The 18,534-nt window shown below is 50.0% G+C and overlaps 1 protein-coding gene across 5 annotated transcripts in view; it reads left to right on the forward strand.

The window, feature by feature from the left end:
- The window catches only part of Sog (short gastrulation), a 28,629-nt gene that overhangs the window by 3,705 nt on the left and 6,390 nt on the right, over positions 1 to 18,534 (forward strand). For all 5 annotated transcript variants that reach the window (XM_071697637.1, XM_071697634.1, XM_071697633.1 and 2 more), the window contains exons 3-6: positions 9,880 to 9,983; positions 13,015 to 13,144; positions 16,419 to 16,484; positions 16,680 to 18,467. In XM_071697637.1, the coding sequence (XP_071553738.1) occupies positions 9,880 to 9,983; positions 13,015 to 13,144; positions 16,419 to 16,484; positions 16,680 to 18,467 (2,088 nt within the window). The remainder of the gene's footprint in view (positions 1 to 9,879; positions 9,984 to 13,014; positions 13,145 to 16,418; positions 16,485 to 16,679; positions 18,468 to 18,534) is intronic.

Consider the following 18,534-nt stretch of genomic DNA (forward strand, 5'->3'; position numbering starts at 1 on the left):
TACGCGCGATACCACCGTCACGAGAGAGGGAAACGGACGAGACGAGCCGGACAGATTTCGTCCGATAAAATCTTTAATCGCCGGCATCGATTTCCGGCGTTTATAATTCACCTGAAGTTCGAGTTTCGAGTTCCCGGAAAGGGAGAATGTTTTTGCATTATTTTATTTCCTCGACCGGAGAATCCTCGCGTTACGCCGCGTAAATCAGTTAACAGCACTTTTCAAACGTCGTCGCTTTGAGAACCGGTCTGTCCGTGTGTATAAACATTAATTTTAATACGCGATCGGCCAGAAGGGAGGTATAAGCGGCGAGAAGTTTCGGGCCGAAATCTGTCTCGAGAGAGAGAGAAAGAGAGAGACGAGCGTTTGGCTGAGGAATCACTATGCGTCTCGTTGTTGCTCCCCGCATTCTCGGATTCGACCAATTTCTACCCAATTTCATACGATGGCAGATTACCTCGGAAACGCGTGTTTAAAAACGCCTGAAAATTTTACATAAATGGGCCTTATTCACGTGGCGGCGGCGCGGGCGGCGCGATCGAAACCCTTTCCTCGCCGGTCGCCCTCGCGGAGAGGAGCGCGTCGCTCGATCCTCCGTACAAGATTCGCGGCTAATTGGCTGCAGCCACGAAGACAACGCCGCCGTTGTGCATTAAAGAAGTTTAGTAAGCCAATGCGCCATTTTTTCTTTTAAGTAGGTAAACGACGGCGTTGCACATCGCGCTCCGTAACGCGCGCGACGCGACTCCGCGATGTCATAATTCCCGCGTACAGATTGCTTTATTTAACTTCCGGATGCGTTCGATTATTGTGTTGTATTGTCTATAACAGAAACGAGAAGGAAGGAGCTGACAGAGAAAAAGGAAAGAAGAGAGTGTGAGAACTATTCAATTGGGATTGAAGATATTTTATTCTTTTTTACTTCTTTCTTCCTCTCTCTCTCTCTCTCTCTCTCTCTCTCTCTCTCTCTCTTTTCACGTTAATACTGATTATTATCCTTGATGTTATTCTTGAATTAATCGTATGTTATATTAATTAGTTACATTAAATTGAAATTAAAGTAATGGAGGAAAATTGCGTATACAATGGTACGAGCCTTGAAGGAAATAATTTCCAGAAATTATTTTCGATTAGACGTTCACGTGTTAATTAGGAGCTGACAATGTATAATCACTAATGTGAATCAAGTCGAAGATGTTAAATGAGAGAAGAGGCGAACCACAGCGCGGTGCTCTGGTCCTTCGGTCTAGCCTCGATCGGTCAGATCGGCCGTAGTCACGCGATTTGTCGCCGCACTCGTGCTCGTGCGATGTGCACAGGGATTTCTCTAAAATCGTGGCAGAGTCCGTTCGTGTCTCTCCTGCTTCTTTGAGAAAGGCTGCGCCGCACCGAAGAGAGGATCGTATATATTTAGACGAGCTGCAGACACAAAACGACTTACCACCACCTCCGCGACGCGGAGCGGACGGCTTCTTCGTTTCTCCTCTTCTTCGTTCTCCCCGAGCTCATTCCTTTTACTCTCTCCCTCTTTCTCTCTCTCTCTCCCCCTCTCTCCTCCCTCTCTCATTGTCGCGCGGACGCACTTGTACGAGATCTTGTACGGCTAAGTCTCTACAAAGTAAATACCGAGTACCGGTTCGAAAATATATCGCGTTTCTTTCGCAGCGGGGCAATTTAGGGCGATCGCCGATCAAGATATCGCCTTCTACGTTCGATCGATATACTCGATTCGCGGTGAGCCCGTTAGAGCCGACCGGACAAGGCACGGCAGGATGCACAAAATACTATTGCCATTATCCTCAGATGACGTGGGTGCGGTTCGCGCTTTATACGTTTCCTTGTAGCGGACAGCCTTGCCTTACCGCGTATAACCTTGCTCAACAATCGGAGGTGGACGATAGTTGGAAAGTAATTCAAAGCTTTCGTGAATTCGTCACGAGGCAGCTAAAATGAAACGTGCGCTCTGTGCGCTACGTGACACGCTCCGTGTCCTTTCCCTTGCTCCGGGGGGAAGGTAAGCCGGGGGAAAATTAATCGGTTAGCCGAGGACAAAGATATCTCTAGCGGCTATAGACGCGACGCATTAACGAGAGCGGACCCCGAGGAACTTCAAAGTAGAACTCGCCTTCGTCTACGAGCGCAAGTATGACATAGTGCTCCGGCATCTTTTTGTCTCCATATGCTCGCTAGGTCGACACACACGTAAGAGAGGATAAGGAGCGATCGTGAGGGCCGGGAGGGAAACGGAGGAAACAAGAAAAAGGGAGGAGAGACCTTTCGCTCGGTGGACTTGATGAATCTAAAATTACGAAGGCGTTTATTTGTCGGTTTGCTCTTTTACGCTGCGTGCACCCAAGGTCACCAGACACGCAACGAAACAAGATTCCTCGTTACGTATGTGCGGCATACGGTCGACGTACGTATGAATATGAGTTTAACGTGTATTCGCCGTCCCGTGCGCGCGTATGGCACCGCATTAAGGCGCTTTTTTTTTTATCTCTTTACCGCGTCTTCTTTCACCGCAAACTACCACCGGCGTCGCGGGTATACGCCAACCTTTTGTAAAAAGGTGTATTATTTTTCGATCCCTTTTAGACACGGTCGTGCGCATGTACGAATGTAAAATTTATTTCAACAGCGCTACCTTAATATGCATATAAAATTAATTGAGATGTCAGTGCGTAATTCAATTAATTTCTGCGTTGGTGCGCGCCGTGCTGCGCTACGTTGCAACGTTGGCGCGGTCGCGTTCGAACCTATCGCGGGTTCGACAAAAAAAATGGGATAAAAACATCTCATCCGCGTCGTGTACGTCTCGTAGGTGGATTTAGTGAATGAACGAAAGGCATGGTCGGTTACTGATGTTGCGCGGGAGTTATCAACTCGGTCCGAGTCAAGGTTTCACTTTCTTCCGCATCGCACCGAGATCCGACCCACGTCTGGTTTTGGTGAATGGCGAATCCGCGCGGATATTTCTCATCTGAGTCTGGTTCGATATTATAATCGCGAAAATGCAATTATAATAATTGGCAACGTATCTCTCGAAATTCAACCGGACATAGCCTATATGGTGTGCGCGCGTGCACTGTTAAATATTAGAGGAAAATTTGAACCAATACCTTTTGAGTTAAATAATATTTTGTCATTTTTAACTACCATGTGTGTCAAAATTTATTATTTTAACATAAAACAGTATTATTTGAACTCCATTGGTTTAGTTAAATTAACACATTGAGTAGGGCCAGTAGCGACCTATAAGAATGGTTAAAAATGATTCAAATTGAGTATAATTTGACATGAATTTAACTGTGTGTGTATGTGTGTGTGTAGCATAATCGTATCGAATTCCGAGATCGTATTTACAGAATCTAATTGGGTCCGCGCGTCAAATTCGTCAACGAATTTTTACTCCTTTTCACGAGTTCCCAATTTTGCCGCTGCGAAAAGTATAACCGCTAGTCAGTACCGTTAACGTCGCCTTACATTCCCACTTACGCCGTTACTTATAGCTACTTAAAATTACTAACTAAGTCGAAGATTGGCGAGAGTCGGCGTCCGCCGTTCGATACGCTCCGTGCGCCCGTCGATATCGGCTCGTATCGTTCGTATCGCGCGTATCGCGTTCATATCGCGTTCGTATCGTCTCGCTCGTGTATCCGAGAGTTAATTTTATTAATGGAGACATGCGCGCGCGCTGCCGTTAAGCGGTCCGCTCGTTTTTTCCAGTTTTTTTTTAACATCTTCCCTTTCGTGCGCGGGACGCGTGCGACTCGTCCTGACTTTACGAGCCGTCGCGCGTCGTCTCGATTTGTCCCTCGCGCTTCTACTCGCGCGAGATAAGATGCGTCATATCGCGACATCGCGCCGCGTTGCTTAACGTTTCGCCGCGCCGCGGCCTGCCCGCTGAAATAATATTGCGCGTTACGTTTCTCTTTCTCGCGGATGAGTTTAGTCTGGACGGCTGTTCGAGAACGTTACTCTGGCGCCGCTCTATGTATAGTAAACCTCGTCTCCGGACCAATCGTTTAAATCATATATCGGAACATTTTGCGATCCTCGTCACCGGAGATTTCGTCGCGCGGGAATGGAAAAATTTCGTCTCCTTCATTACTTTTTCTTTCATCGGTAACGTCCCCCACTTTCGCAAGGATCACAATACGTGTGACGGATCTCGAACGATTAATAAGTCGCGAGTCATTGGTGCGGAGTGATTTCGCGGAACGGCACGAACAAACCGGCATAATCACCGCGAAATCGTCTAATTTACGTCATTACCGCGGCAGTGCCGCGCAATTACTGTTGACGAAGCGTCGTCAAAATCTGTCGGGTGCCCCGGCGAGCGAACGGCAGTTCGCGATTGGTCGCTCGTTATCTATCATCTGCCGCGGGAGTGTTGGAATCATCATCGCGTAAATAGGCTTCCTCGGAAATTTACTTTAAGCAGACGAGAAGCTCGCCGAGGTTCTCGAACTTGGTTAAATAGAGGGTCGGGGCTCGCCGCGTCGCGCCGGCAAGTGCACGCGCGGACGACAAACATCAGCTTCTCGGTCGAGGTGCCAAATGCATCGTCGTCGGTGCGCGCGCGCGTCGATTACAATGCCAATTATTATCTCAAACTATTATTATCCCATACGTATTAATAACGAAAAAAAAAATGCGTACCGGTTTAGAGATACATATAGATTCTAGCTGAACAACGAACGATCCCGGCAGTTTGTGCTAAATACTTTAGCGTCCATTAGCTTAATTTAAGTTTCTTGCACATCGAAAATTTTTCTACTAAAAAGTCCGCGCGATATCCGTGTCTCTTTCTCTCCGCACTGACGCACCGCACAAAGAGCCAGCGATTTGGATTGGTATCCTTGAGCGGAACCGGCAAAGACCTTTTCCTTATTCTCAGTGGCGATCGATCGTCGCTCCGATAAACCGAACTGACTCGCTCGGAACGAAGCCGTTGATGTATTATTTATCGTTCGTACTTGCGGCGCATTCTCGCATCGTCAGGCCGGGAGAAGGAAAAGTAGGTATACGTCATCGGCCGACGATCATCCATTTCTCATTATTTCACAGCTGTGGCGACGATCCGTAATGGGCACGGCGTATTTTCCACTGCATACGTGTATTTGCGTGTAACTGCGCGAATTATTACGCCTGGGAAAGACCGATATCTCTCCGTGAGACGGTACTCGGAAACGAACGTTTATATGCACTAATTATTTTCTCGAGAATTTCTCGCCTTTGACGGATATATTTCCGTCAATTATCACGCGTCGACGATCGATCCCGTCTCGCTCGCCGCGGCCACTGAATCAGCAGCCGGTTTTCTTGGCTCGCGAGAAAATCGACACGTGCCAGCCGTGAAATTTGGAGTAATACGAATGAGCCACTTGCCGACGTAACAGCAGTTTATTCGTCACACGGTTCTGATTTAAGCCAAGCTTGAGGCTCTGGCATAATCCCAATGCAGTTAACTCAATTACTCTTTCTCGCGCGCGCGCGCGAGAGGAAGAGAAAGAGAAAGAGCGCGGGAGAGGAATAGAAAGAGGAGCGAAAGTTTCATTCTGCCGAGAAGAGTTTGAAATTAACCGCGTCTTCTTCTTTCGTTCGTTACGAAGAATATCATTACTCGTTTCAATTCTCGAAAACGCGCTTCTTATCCCAGATTTTCTATATATCTACGATACGATTACGTCGCGTTCTTGACCGGCTTGAAAAAAAAGGAGGAAAAAAGGAACACTGTTTACCGGTTGATTGAACGTCACGCGCGGGAGGAAAAACGACATTTGCCTCCAATGTATGTAGGTCTTACCTGATATTTCGTCTGACGGGGTCGGCGTATTTACATATCGCGCGCGTACCCCACGTGCGTACACGTACTCCGCGTCGCGGCAGATATGCCGCCGCCGTCGCCGCCGCCGCCGCCGTCGTTTATCAGCACGGCCGTCGGACGACCGACGGAGGGATTGGCCGAAAGGCTTGGCGAACATGAATGCATCGCATTACGCGTGCACTGACTTTAAGCCGCGGGCGCAAGGTCGGCATTTCTGAGCCGCGCGTGACATCACGTAGGTATATACGGGCGACATATACCTGTACCTGTACCTGTACACGCGGAGATGAACGCGCCTGTCGAACGGTTTATACACACGGAATGCTTTACATACGCGCAAATATGTGTATCGAATAGCGTCACCGGCAGAATTGAATTAGAGAGAGAAGGAGAAATAATAGAGAGGAGTATTTTCCTGTTACATAAATTGTATGAAATGACATACCCGCGTTTCTCTCCGATCTTTATGAGATACGTAAGCGAGAGGAGGAGAGACAACGCGTGAGTGAGATCGCGGTGGAAAGAACGCATCGAGAAACAGGCTGCTCCAGAACCGATTCGCGAGACGACACGCGCGAAGATATTTAGAAGCAAATAGCGACCTCTTTCCGAACGTCCGCCGCCGCCGATCGGGCGAGATGCGCGACGAGGTGAGATGAAATTCAATAACGCAAAAAATCGGGTCGAAGCAAGGGGTAGAGGGAGGGGGGGAGGGAAATAAAATGTACGGCTTGTGAGTGATGTGTCCGCGCGCTCGTGTCGCCCACGTAAATCTGCGCGCCGACAGGTATCGGGTGCGCGGCGGTTCACGCATACATAAACAATCGGGACGACGGGGCACCGCGCGTCGCCTACGTGTCCCGTGCCCGTCCGCTTTTAGCGGAGACGTTAGAGCGGCGTCGTGAGTCGGCGCGGCGCGGCGCGGCGCGGCGACGCGAAGGCGGTGGTCGCTCGAGAAAGTGGCGCTCGTCCGGAGCCGGTACCTTACGGAGGTAAGGGCCTCCGCGTCTCTCGGTCTAGACGAAGACGCTTCACGGTCACACACGCGGCCGTTACGTAAGGCGCGACATCCGTGACGCAAATGATGCACGTGACGTACGATGCGCGCTCGACACCTCCGGGAATCGGGCGTAATTATAGAGCGCTATGCAGGTATCCTCTCGCGCGCGCGCGCGCGCGCCGATTACCCCGTCCCGACGAAAGTCTCCCTTAGCGGAATTAAATTTATCGCTGATTGTATTACCGCGATGCGCCAAGTGCCATTAATGGAAAATCATCTAAATGATCCGACCTGCTTTCCTGGCGGAGAACCGATAAACGGTCGTTCTCGATCGACTAAACTGTGCGATCGAGCCGCGCGTTTGTTTTTGTCGCGCTTTCGGCATCTCTCCTCCCTCGGTTACGACGCGACGGATAACCGTCTTATGCACGCTTCGCGTCACGATGTCACGATGCAAACGAGCGAGCGCGAGCGAACGATTTCGCGCGCGCGCGCGCGCGCGCGCGATGCTAAAGGTGATGTGAAACTCGAGACGAAGCGGGTAGATGCCGAAAGGCGAGAGCGAGAGGTGGAGAGAGCGGGAGGCGAGGGTACGAGCGGATAGACGTCACGTTCGTAAATCTATCCGAGAAGGATACAGAAGTGCGAGTGGTCGGCGGGGGAGGAGGGTGTGGAAAAGCGAAAAACGAAAGGTGTAGCACGTGTTTGCCATTCGCAACCGCCTCCTTAGCGGATTACGAGTCGAGCGCATTCCGTTGCACGCACACGCGCGCTCCTCTTCCATACGCTCGCATTATTTATATTAGCGAGCGAAGACGTACTCATGGCACCGCATAGCGCGAACTACATTTTATTTTCTCTCTCCGGATTTCGGCTCGCGAGGTCGGGCGTCGATTTTAAGCGCGGCGCCCGTGATTCAAGAATGTCGTGAGAAACGATCGTCGGTTAATACATATCGTCGACGGATCATTATCATTATCGGCGAATATATCGCCCGAGAACACGGATGCGAGGATTACGAGTGCAAGTAATTGCTACGTCTTCTCGAGTGTTCCCGATAGGCACTCTCCGTCCAAATGATATTGCCGCTTTATCAGTTCCATGCTCCTCCACGATTAGAATTCACCTCTCTTCGATACGTGTGGACGATACGATAGCGCGCGTATACGTGTGCACAGGCACACGTATACGCATGGACAAAGGGGAGAAATTTATTTCGCCCGTTGGCAAGAGGCGTACGCGCGCGGATGAGTTGCGAGGCGGCGGCGTCGTTACTAATTCTCCAACCCAAACAACACCGCGATTATTCGTATACAAAGTCGCGATAATAACGATCGCTGAAAGTGGCCGCAGTCGTGTCGGGACTCTGTCGGGGAAACTCGATTTATATTAACACGCGTGCACGCGGAGAAGCGTGTCACGTCGCGCGAGAAAGCCACCCCGAGTGGTGAGAAACGAGAGAAACGGGAGGGAAAAGCCGAAGGAGCCGTCGCTATCGAGAAGAGAGATAGAGAAAGAGAGAAAAGAGAGGAGAGACCTAATACGCTTCACCTTACCGCGCTATGCCGCGTGACTCGCATATTTTCGATGCGGTAGCTTGTGTCGTGGCTCTCTCGGACTCCTAGTTACTTAGGGCCGCGACTTTGCGCTTAGAACGACTTAGCGCGCGCAGTGCAATGACCTCGTGCAAAACGGGCCTCTCTCCATTTCCCTTTCTCTAACTCGCACATGACCGAGTTCTCTCTTTCTCTCCCTCTCTTTCTTCTTCTCTTTGCAATGGATAGTTTTTGAGTATCTTAGAGCGATGATCACACGAAAATTCCGCTAACGTATATTTTTTTTTCCACAACATTATCTCTCTCCCGTTCTCTCCCTTGTGCCCTATGTACATATAGGCGTACGGATATCTACATAGTAAATATTTATCTTTTTGTTTGATATTTACATGAATAAAAAAGACGAAGATTGTTTCATCTTTTTAAAAGACCGCGTAGAACCTGTATAAGAGTCAAATTGATTTTTCCCTTCGTTACATTAAAAACAAGATACGTATGCCTCGTGTAAAAGTGCTTTTATAATAATGAATCTTGATATCAATCCCGCCAATCTCGCATTGGATGTAGAACTGTGGATTATAAGAAAAAAAAAGCAATATTACGATTGCTTCGCAGAAATAGGGACACCGCGAGACGCATGCGCGCGTAATACAAACGCAAATGATTCCCATCGCGTTATTTTCGGACGGAAATGAAAAGACGAGCGACGGAAGATAATTACATCGCTAATAAGCTTGCAATCTCTCCGTTTCCTTTTCTTCCTGACGAATGAAGACGAGTCTAAGGAAATATCGGCTGCAAGAGACGGCCGATATCGTTATCGATTTAATGAAGCGTATTATTACATGTTTTGCTACTGGCTATCGCCAGCTTGTTGTAGGAGATAACGGTCTCGTCTTTATCTCTTCTCTCTTCGGGATTTACGTCTCGCGCTCTAAAGCCAATCCGACAATCGGGATTCGGTGCGGCAAGTCGGAGAGAGACTCGTCCACTTTGTCACCGACCGGCATCGACCGGCCGGTTGCACACGGCGCGTCCGTAATGCGCAAACAAGAGCCCGGAATTTTACATCGAGGATAAATGATGCGTCGCTCGCCGCATTTCACACGACACGGCGGTTTGCGAAGTGGCTTGAATGAACGCGCGACGCATATTGTCGATGAACGCGAATGAATATGCGCGTGGATCAATGTACATACCGAGCGCGTTACGTTACACTCGCGTCAAATTGCGCCTCATTCGTCGACGATGGCAACGGAAGTGCGTCAGCGTGATGGGGCGAGCCGCGTTTTCGCGCCTAAAATATATCCTCTTTTCCCTCTCCGACCGATGTCTTGTTTAATGTCCGCGAAAGGCAAGCTCGCTGGTAGCGTAGCGCCAGTAATCGATAAGATGACATTTATGCTTATGCGATTTATCTCGCTAATGTTTATTAGACGATAACGCGGCACCGATGACGATTAGTAATGACGATGTTTTTCTCCTCTTTTCAGAATGCATGTTCGGCAAGCAGATTCGCGAACTGGGCTCGACATGGTTCGCGGACTTGGGCCCGCCCTTCGGAGTCATGTACTGCATCAAATGCGAGTGCATACCGGTACGTGTTGCAGCATTTTTATCTTTATTAAAAAAAGAAAAAAAAAGGAAATAACTCACACTACGGTTCGCATTAAAATGTGTAGCGTGTCGCGCATGTAGCGTTCGGCGCGCACGTAGTGTTTAGTAAACAATCAGTACCACGCCAGCATTTATTAACATACATGAATAAAGAGCGACGCGTGATTCGTACCCTCTCTATCCTTCGCCTTCGAATTTATTGTCAAGAAACACGCTATAATCACATCTCAAGTACTTATTACTTTGCGTTCGCGACGCCCGTTATTTTTTTTCGCCTCCTCCTTTTAAGTCAGATCACATCGATGTTTACCGAGAGACGTGGTATGTCATAAAAAGTCTTGTAAAACAGAGAGAGGATAAATTTCTATCGGGCTAAATCTCAACGCGGCGCGCGCGCAGCGGCTCGTGTATCGTGTGTACATTCTTGTAATTACGGTACACCCCGGTTCGTTGCGCGCGGCGCGGCGTATAATTTAGCATCTCGGGGCCTATAAATGCCACGATATTGACACAAAGGTGACGTATATCAAATGTCGAGAGACGTCGGATCCGAAACGTCGCTCCGCGAGCGGGGGGGAGGGGGGCGCGAAAAAATGTCAACGGCAGTCGACTCGCGCGAGCGCGCGCGTGCGTCACGAAATACGCACGGATACATATTTATTCGAGATCGCGCAATAATCGTCATTTATATTCCGATTGTACGTGTTCCTCTCCCTCTCCTCACCTCCCCGTGACAGCGCAACGAGTGCTCGATGCGCAATACCGAATTCTTCCATTTCGCGTTTACATGCAGTGAACGATAACCGCGATTGTTCATCCGGTGGTGTAATCGTAATTAACATTCGTGTCGGGCGGCCGCTACGTCGCTTGTAAATACAAGGAAACATTTGTTTTAACGCGCATTACGAACGCGTGCTACGCGCGACCGTAGTGCTTCTTCTTGCGACCGTGCGCAATTAGCTTTCTTCCCTCACGCGCGGCGTTTCATTGGCGTTCGCCAATTTTTTTTTATCTCGCGCCTTATCACCGTTTAATGCACGCGTAAATGCCGCGTGATGTTCTCTCGTAAAGTATCTTGCGTTCTTGAATACCTTTTCTCTACGTCTATTTTTTTTAAAATAGTATTAGCACACAGCGCGCCTACCACGTTCTTCAAATATTTCATTTACTAATTATTATTTTGATTATCATTAGTTTCGTTTTTCTCTTGTATCATTCTAATCATCACATATCACTTATTCCTTTTTCGTTACGCGCGATCTATTTTGTTATATATGAAAATTATTAAAGCTTAGATTGGAAAATATTTATTTCTGATAATATATCTCAATTAATTTTCTCCGACATAAACTTTCGATAAATAAATTGTCAATTTTTAATATTACTTAAATACTACCCAAATACTATTTTAATATTATCTAAATTTTTAACAGCACGTGATATTCTGTACAAACATAATTTCATACTTTTTGTATTCCTTCTATTTATTAAAAGTGATATTTTTTTCAACATTCTTGAAAATTTCCAAACATGTTAAATGCGTTACGCTCCTACGTTAAATGAAATTGAAAAATATTCGGGATCAACTCCCGAGAACGTTTCAATCGTTGTTGATCGCGAGTCTCGAGTCCAGTCGTTATGAGAATTTCGAGCGCGCCGAATCGTTAAATCTTAATGTGGAAATGTTGCGGAATTTATGCGTGCACTAAACGACGATAAAGCGAGCGATAAGTAATCGGTGTAAATGCTAATGAGACGCTATCTGATGAGTTTACCGAGAAGAGAAAATTAATTATACGGTCGCGCACACAAGGAGAGGTGTACGGTGTACCGCTTTACGTACGGCGTCATTAAAGTCGCCAGTACGATCAGATCATTAGAGACCTCGCGAGGAGTTCTAATCCTTCTCGTAATGTGGCAATAACAGGAATGCTTATGAGCGAGAAGATAATATTTTTGACCGAAGCGATTCGAGGAACGCGTATGAAGTCGATTCCGTCCAAGTTTCAAGTCGAATTTTGCGGGCACCTCTCACCGGTTAAAAACCTTCTTTTTTCGAAGATATGTTACGATCGACCGAAAAGATGGATGGAACGGAGACGGAAGAGAGGCGGGAGACGCTGCGGCGCGGCCGGCGGCGCGCTGTTATGTTCGGCTCGTGGACGAGGAGCCGCGAGAGAGCGCGGCCTCTATTTTTAGACTTCGGGGGAATGACAGTCCCTCTTCAGTGTACATGAGGAGCTATTGATAGGTCGTGGTCTTGGTTGGTGGAAGAAGCAGACGCGTCGCGTGAATCACACGTCGCCGCGAGCGAGAAGCCATGTCTCCTCACCTAAAGTCGTCGGAACGATGTCGCGCCGATGTCGCGGACGTTGGACGCTCATCCCCCGCTCATCCCCGCACGGGGATGCCCGAGAAGTACGGGTCGACGCGATCTTGAGGAGTAGCCTGTTAATCATCGGCTTTGAGAGCTTAATAAATCGTCGTACTCGATAGCGGGGAGGTTTTATTCGCGTGCCGCGACGCGACGTCCCAAATTCGCTGGCAGCAGTCGCGGCTGTTCCTGACAACTCCAAGTCGCGATCGCGAGATAATCCAGCTCGCTCCTTTCCTCCCGTCGAGTCAATCGCGTCGAATAAGTGCGTCGTTTCACGCTTCAAGAATGCCACGCGCGCCGCTCTATAAAACCACCGACTTAATTCTTCTCCGTAACTGGAACGACGCGACTCGCGGCCGTACTTTTAGCAACTGCGTCGCACTGCTGCCGCGTGTCGCCTTCGTCTCGCAAACGTCCTTTCCATCGTCGCGCCGAGGCGCGATCAAAAGTAACGCGAACAAAGTAGAGATTAGGACGAAGTAAAAGGGGGAGATTCCCGAAAAATTTGCACGCGGATGCCTCGTGCGTGTCGCGTACGCAAGAAGAAGAAATCTCTTCTATCTCGAACCCGAAAATCATCATAATAATAGTTTATGATTTTATTTTTACCAGCGGTTGTCGCTTCTGCTTTCAGGTGCAAAAGAAACGGCGGATCATCGCGAGAGTTCAATGCCGCAACATCAAGAACGAATGCCCGAAACTCACGTGTGACGAACCAGTTTTACTCCCGGGTCGATGCTGCAAATCCTGTCCCGGTGACTTCAGTAAGTTACGCAATATACATATCCGTATTATATTTTTTTCACCTCGCCGCGATTATTCCCGCGGTTAATCTCTTTTTTTTTCTCGGTCGCCAAGAGTGCGGAAACGGTGAGATAAGCTGAGATAAGATTTTTACGCGATCCACCATGTACATCTATATTGTCCCTCCTTCTCCCTACGATACGTTATCGGGAAAGGAGTCGCCGTATGGCTCTCGGAGTATCTCGGCTATGCGATTTCCTCCATCCGCATTCTACTGCGACTAGGGCGATACGCGGATCGGCCACCGCGAAGAGAAATAGAATGCGTTGCCCAGCCGCCCGCCCGCCGGAGGAGCGGTGCGCGCTCTCGAAGAATTTGGCCCGTGCCGCCCGATGCAGTGAAAGTAGTAATATGTTATCCCGCGCGCTGATAAGGCTACCAGATAAGGCTCGCGTGCGCAAGCTCCAGCGCGACGGTAATGAGCGCGAATTGGCACGAAACCGCTCCGCTTCGAATATAGCGATTACTATCGGCCTTTACGGTATTGCCTCACATTTTATCGCGCGTAGTTTGTTTACTCGAGGAAATCGCAAATTGACCCGTTAATTCCCTTCGCGCGCATTAGAATAACCCTCGTAATCGCCGTCCGCTATCGGCTGCCGCGTTTGCTCGCGGTACCTTCGGAGATATCGATAACCGGGGACCAGGTATCCTCTCCCCTTTTCCCTATCCATAAATATATGGGTGAGCAAAGAAGAAATCGGAGCGAAACGGTTTACCTAGCGGTGAAGAGGATACAAAAAAGGGACGGATGTGAGAGAGAGGAAAAAAAGAGGAGGGATTAGCGCTGGGAAGATTGGCCGATCGTGGTCTCTCTCTCTCGAGAGAGGGAACTCGAGTTTGTAATCGGTGGAAGAGGTGCGGAGCGAGAGGGGACTGGGGACGGACGCCACGGTTTAGCGCCATGGCGCCGGCTATATTACCGCATGGCGTCACTTCGATTAAGCCGTGCAATCTAAATGTAAATATTAGCATACGTAATGATCGGGCATAACGCGCGCGATGGGGAATAAGAATAGATGGGCGGATGGGACGGGCGGAGGAAAGATAGAGATGGAAGAGAGATCGGCGGTAGTGGAAGCGAGAGAATCCGATTCGGGAGATATACGAGCGCTTTTTTTGTTCATTCTATTTAATTTTTATTTTATCTCGCGCCGTTTGTACAAGTTTGTTTTCGATCGTTCCTTTTGGCTGATTCCGTCCGTAAACAGAGACGGGGTCGTCGTTTCGTTAAATTTTTACGGCCGCTTATCGCGCGGCTATTGGCGATGCAACGGTAGAGGCGCGCATATTATCAATTAGGTTAATATGACACTTTTGATAAAGAGAGCTCGTTGTCGCCACAATTCCGCCGTCCGTCCGTGCCACGAGGGGACAGCGGCGGCGACGGCGGCGGCGATGACGGCGGCGATGACGGCGACGAGGACAGAGCGAGTCATTTTTCGATGATCGCGCCACTCCCGCGCCGGTCATTTATCCTCATAGAACGTTCGCGCATCAATATCACGCGCAGCAAGTTTATTTTCTGCACGCCTCGTCTAACGGTCGTCATAATAATCACATCGCCGATCGTCGTAGTTGTCGCCGGCCGTCTGATAGAGGCTCGTTGCCCCCTACTGATGAAAGGTGAAACTGTCCGCAATTAGCGATGCCTGCCTTTTACGTTCCACGAGGAAACATAACTGCGACCCTTGAGCCCGTCGATTGGATCGTCGCATCGATTCTCATTCGGTCCTCGTCGATCCTCCGGCCCCGGCCCCGGCCCCGGCCGTGACGGGCGATCACGAAAGCCGGCCTCGAGACTCTTTCTCGACAATACGCGAAGCAAATTAGATATCGTAGGCGTCTGGAGTCGGGACGAAAAAGAGAGAAAGCGAGAGAGAGAGAGAGAAAAAATTCTAGTAGATCGAAAGAATACAGTTTTACGAGCGAGACTCTATCTGCGACCTCCGCTCCGCCGTTCGTCCGAAGTTCGCGACATTTATATCTCTCTCCTCGACGATTCTTAATCCTGAGTAACGATCGTCCTTCGATCCGAAACGATGTCGTGCCTAAGGTGACGGACTTTTGGTAGTACAACCGCCGCCAGTGACTATAAGCCGCCGACATATCTGTTAGATGACGCGTTATATATCCTTTCTAGTTGCGAAACGCAATATCGTGGACTCGCGAATCCACGTCACCATTGTCACAAAGGTCGCGTAACGATTTGGAGCCGCGCTTGAAGGGGGATTTGTCGCGAAGGCCGACGAGAGACAAGCGACAAGTCCTCGTGGAAAGGAGGGAGAGGGGGGAGGATTGTGATGCAGGAGGGGCAGGCCAATCTATCTGCGAAACGGAAAGGGGATGCAAAAAAAAAAAAAAAAAAACGCGGTAGGTGGGTCTAATTAATACTCGTAATTAACATTATCGCTCATATCCGTCTCTCGGCGATATTAATGGCGCGACAGACCGGTGCCATCGGTCGCCATAGATCCGATTAGGTAGGCGGAAACGGTTTAGTTAGTAACTGGTCTCTCGGCCGTCGGCGTGAGGCGTGCTGTACGTTTTGCGCGCGGCAATTAACGTCTCCGTGGCGCTGAACCGGCGCGGCATGCGCCATAAAAGTAGCATTCAAAGTAGCGGCGGTTGGCGCCAGCCGACTCTTTTCCTACCGCGCGCGGGCATACTTTATGGTCGGTGCACATGCCACCACCGGCCGCTGAATCGGCTCAATGGGGATCGACGATCGACGATCGACCGGTTATTTTTATTTTTACGCCCGTCTCGAAGGAGAGATGCTCGGGGAACGGAGGATATAGGGGGGCAAGAAAGAGAGAGAGAGATAGAGGGTACATGCGTCCGATGCAAAGTGCAAAGGACTCGCCATTCTCCTGCGTGAGAAGTTTTATCCTCCCGGAGAGTCCCGGCGCGTAGAATATACCGAATATACATTTGCCTTTATATCGCACGTGAGTTACGCGGCGTTAATTCTGACGTATAGTATAATTTACGTGCCCTCTCAAGAATACGCTTTCGTTATCATTCTAATGTATTCTGCGAATTATTCTCAACGTAAAATCCATTCAGTTTTGAAAAGGAATGAAGGCAGATCGCGACAATTGGCCCGAGAAAAATTCAATACCTATTAAGGAGTTTCATAATTAATTTTTCGAGAACGTAAGTTACTGCGCGTTGAACGACCAGAAAAGTATTCGCGTCCGCGTTTACGATGAAATAAATCTTTTGTTGCAGACGCAGACATAGCGCAGGATCTGCCGGCGCAACTGACTTCGGAGGAAGAGGAGCGGAGCCTGAAACGTTAGATTTTTAAATATTTCTTAAAATTTACATACGCAAACGTTTGATCTTGAAATCGTTTATATTTGCGCAAAAACAATATTGAAGACTCAAAGACCCGGGCTCTAATGAGATTACGTTAGTTGTCCACTCGATCATGGCCGTTTGCGGAGTGTCGCCTTTCTTTTTGGCTTAAGCGATCCTCACTGGTTACAGATTTCGGCACCCTGTTGACGGGCAGAACGTCGCAGTCCCTGCGTCGCGACGAACCGAGTCCGACGTCGGTTTATAACAGCGCGTACAACTACCTGGCGACTGGTCGCTTCACGTTCCATCGCAAGAACATCTACTACTCGTTCTATCTGTCCGCGTCGACGCCTCGGCCGCGCAGCATACAGTTCGTCGACGGGTCCGGCAGTATCCTCGAGGAGCAGGTGATCGATCCGGTCGGTGGCGCTTATCAGAACGCCACCGGCAAGCTCTGCGGCGTGTGGAGACGCGTGCCGCGCGACTATCGCAAGCTGCTGCGCGAGGAACGGCTGCACGTGTCCTTCCTCTGGGAGCCCTCGTCGAGCCTGACCGGTCAGCTGTCGCGTTATCGCGCGCTTTCGACCGAGCAGTTCTCCTCGCTCTTGGAACCGGCGATGGGCGTCGACCGGTCGTTGATGGCCGGCGCGGGCGCGACGGCGATCGTGTCCGCCTCGTCCGCTTCGGCGCCGTCGATCCACGTGTCTCTCGTCTTCAACGGCCTCTTCCTGCCGAACGACGTGGCTGATATCCCGCTGATCGTTCAGCTGGAACATCACGAGAAGGATTACGTGGTCCTCCGCGAGGAGATAATAGTGAGAAAACCGTCGAATGAGCTGAATTACGGTGAAGTTCGCAGCGCGATCTCCGGGACTGACCTTCGTCTTCTGGCTCGAGGCAAGTTGTCGATCAGCATAATGTCCCGCAATGATTCGCAGGCTCTTCGACTGATAGGCACGGTTGGCCCGCGCGCGACCTGCGACATGTATCAGACGTTGCTGCTGTCGGAGACGCCGTCCATGGCGTCCGGATTGGCCTGGGCCTTCCTGGACCGTATTGGCGCGCTACGTTACGGAGTACAATTGATAGGACTCGAAGAGGAGAGCCCCCTGGTGACCCTGGTGGACGAGGGGGGAAAACGGAGGATGGAACTCGAGGATCTGACACCTTCGTTGGTCGGTGGTCTCGCGAACGGTTCTCTAGATCGGCCCGGACCGAGACTGCTGCAGCCGCTCTTCAACGAGGAACTCTCCGTAGTCGCTGCGAGTCATGTTGGCTCCATGTTACGCGGCAGACTTTTGGAGCGACCCGTGGCGGACGCCAGAGACACGGCTGCGCCAGTGCTGCTGCGGAGATTGACCAAGGAGCCAACGCATCCCGGACCGGTCGGCCTGATATGGACCGCGGTGGACCTAGACTGTTCTCTGCACTATGAGCTAGAGCTCGCCGGTTTCCCGCCCTCCTCCCAGGAACCACGGACGTTCCGTTTGTACTTGGAGACGATGCCGATGCTGGCGCAGGGAGCTCCCGTCGCCAGGAGACTTCTCGAAGAATTCACAGGATACTCCCTGGAGGGTTCGGTCACCGGGCTGTCGCCGATGGAGCTCTACAGGATCGAGTCGGGCATCGGTTTCCTCGAGGTGACGGACAAGCAAGTCACCCACATCCTGAAGGCCCCCTTCAAGGCCAGGGCACCGTTCAGCTGTCTGCCGCACTATGCTGATAACGATGTTGCCTCCGTGGTGGCGTACAATCTGCAGCCATCCAGGTCGGATATCGAGACCGGCGCGTGCTTCCACGAGACCAGATTCTACGAGGAGGGCACGCAATGGACTTCGAGCTCGGACCCCTGCTCGATGTGTCATTGCTATCGCGGCTTGGCACAATGCGACACGGTACCCTGTCCGACAATCTCTTGCGAGTTGGGAAAGCAACTCAAGCAACCGCCGGCCGGTCATTGCTGTGCGATATGCGCAGGTAAAGGGATTTATTAATTTTTTTATTTATTAAAATTGAAAATAAATTCGAAATTTGTACAAAACAA

This window comes from Temnothorax nylanderi, unplaced genomic scaffold, assembly GCF_030848795.1.
Source record: "Temnothorax nylanderi isolate EJ_2023f unplaced genomic scaffold, tnyl_v1.0 TNYL_tig0013_pilon, whole genome shotgun sequence".
Taxonomy (NCBI): Eukaryota; Metazoa; Arthropoda; class Insecta; order Hymenoptera; family Formicidae; genus Temnothorax; species Temnothorax nylanderi.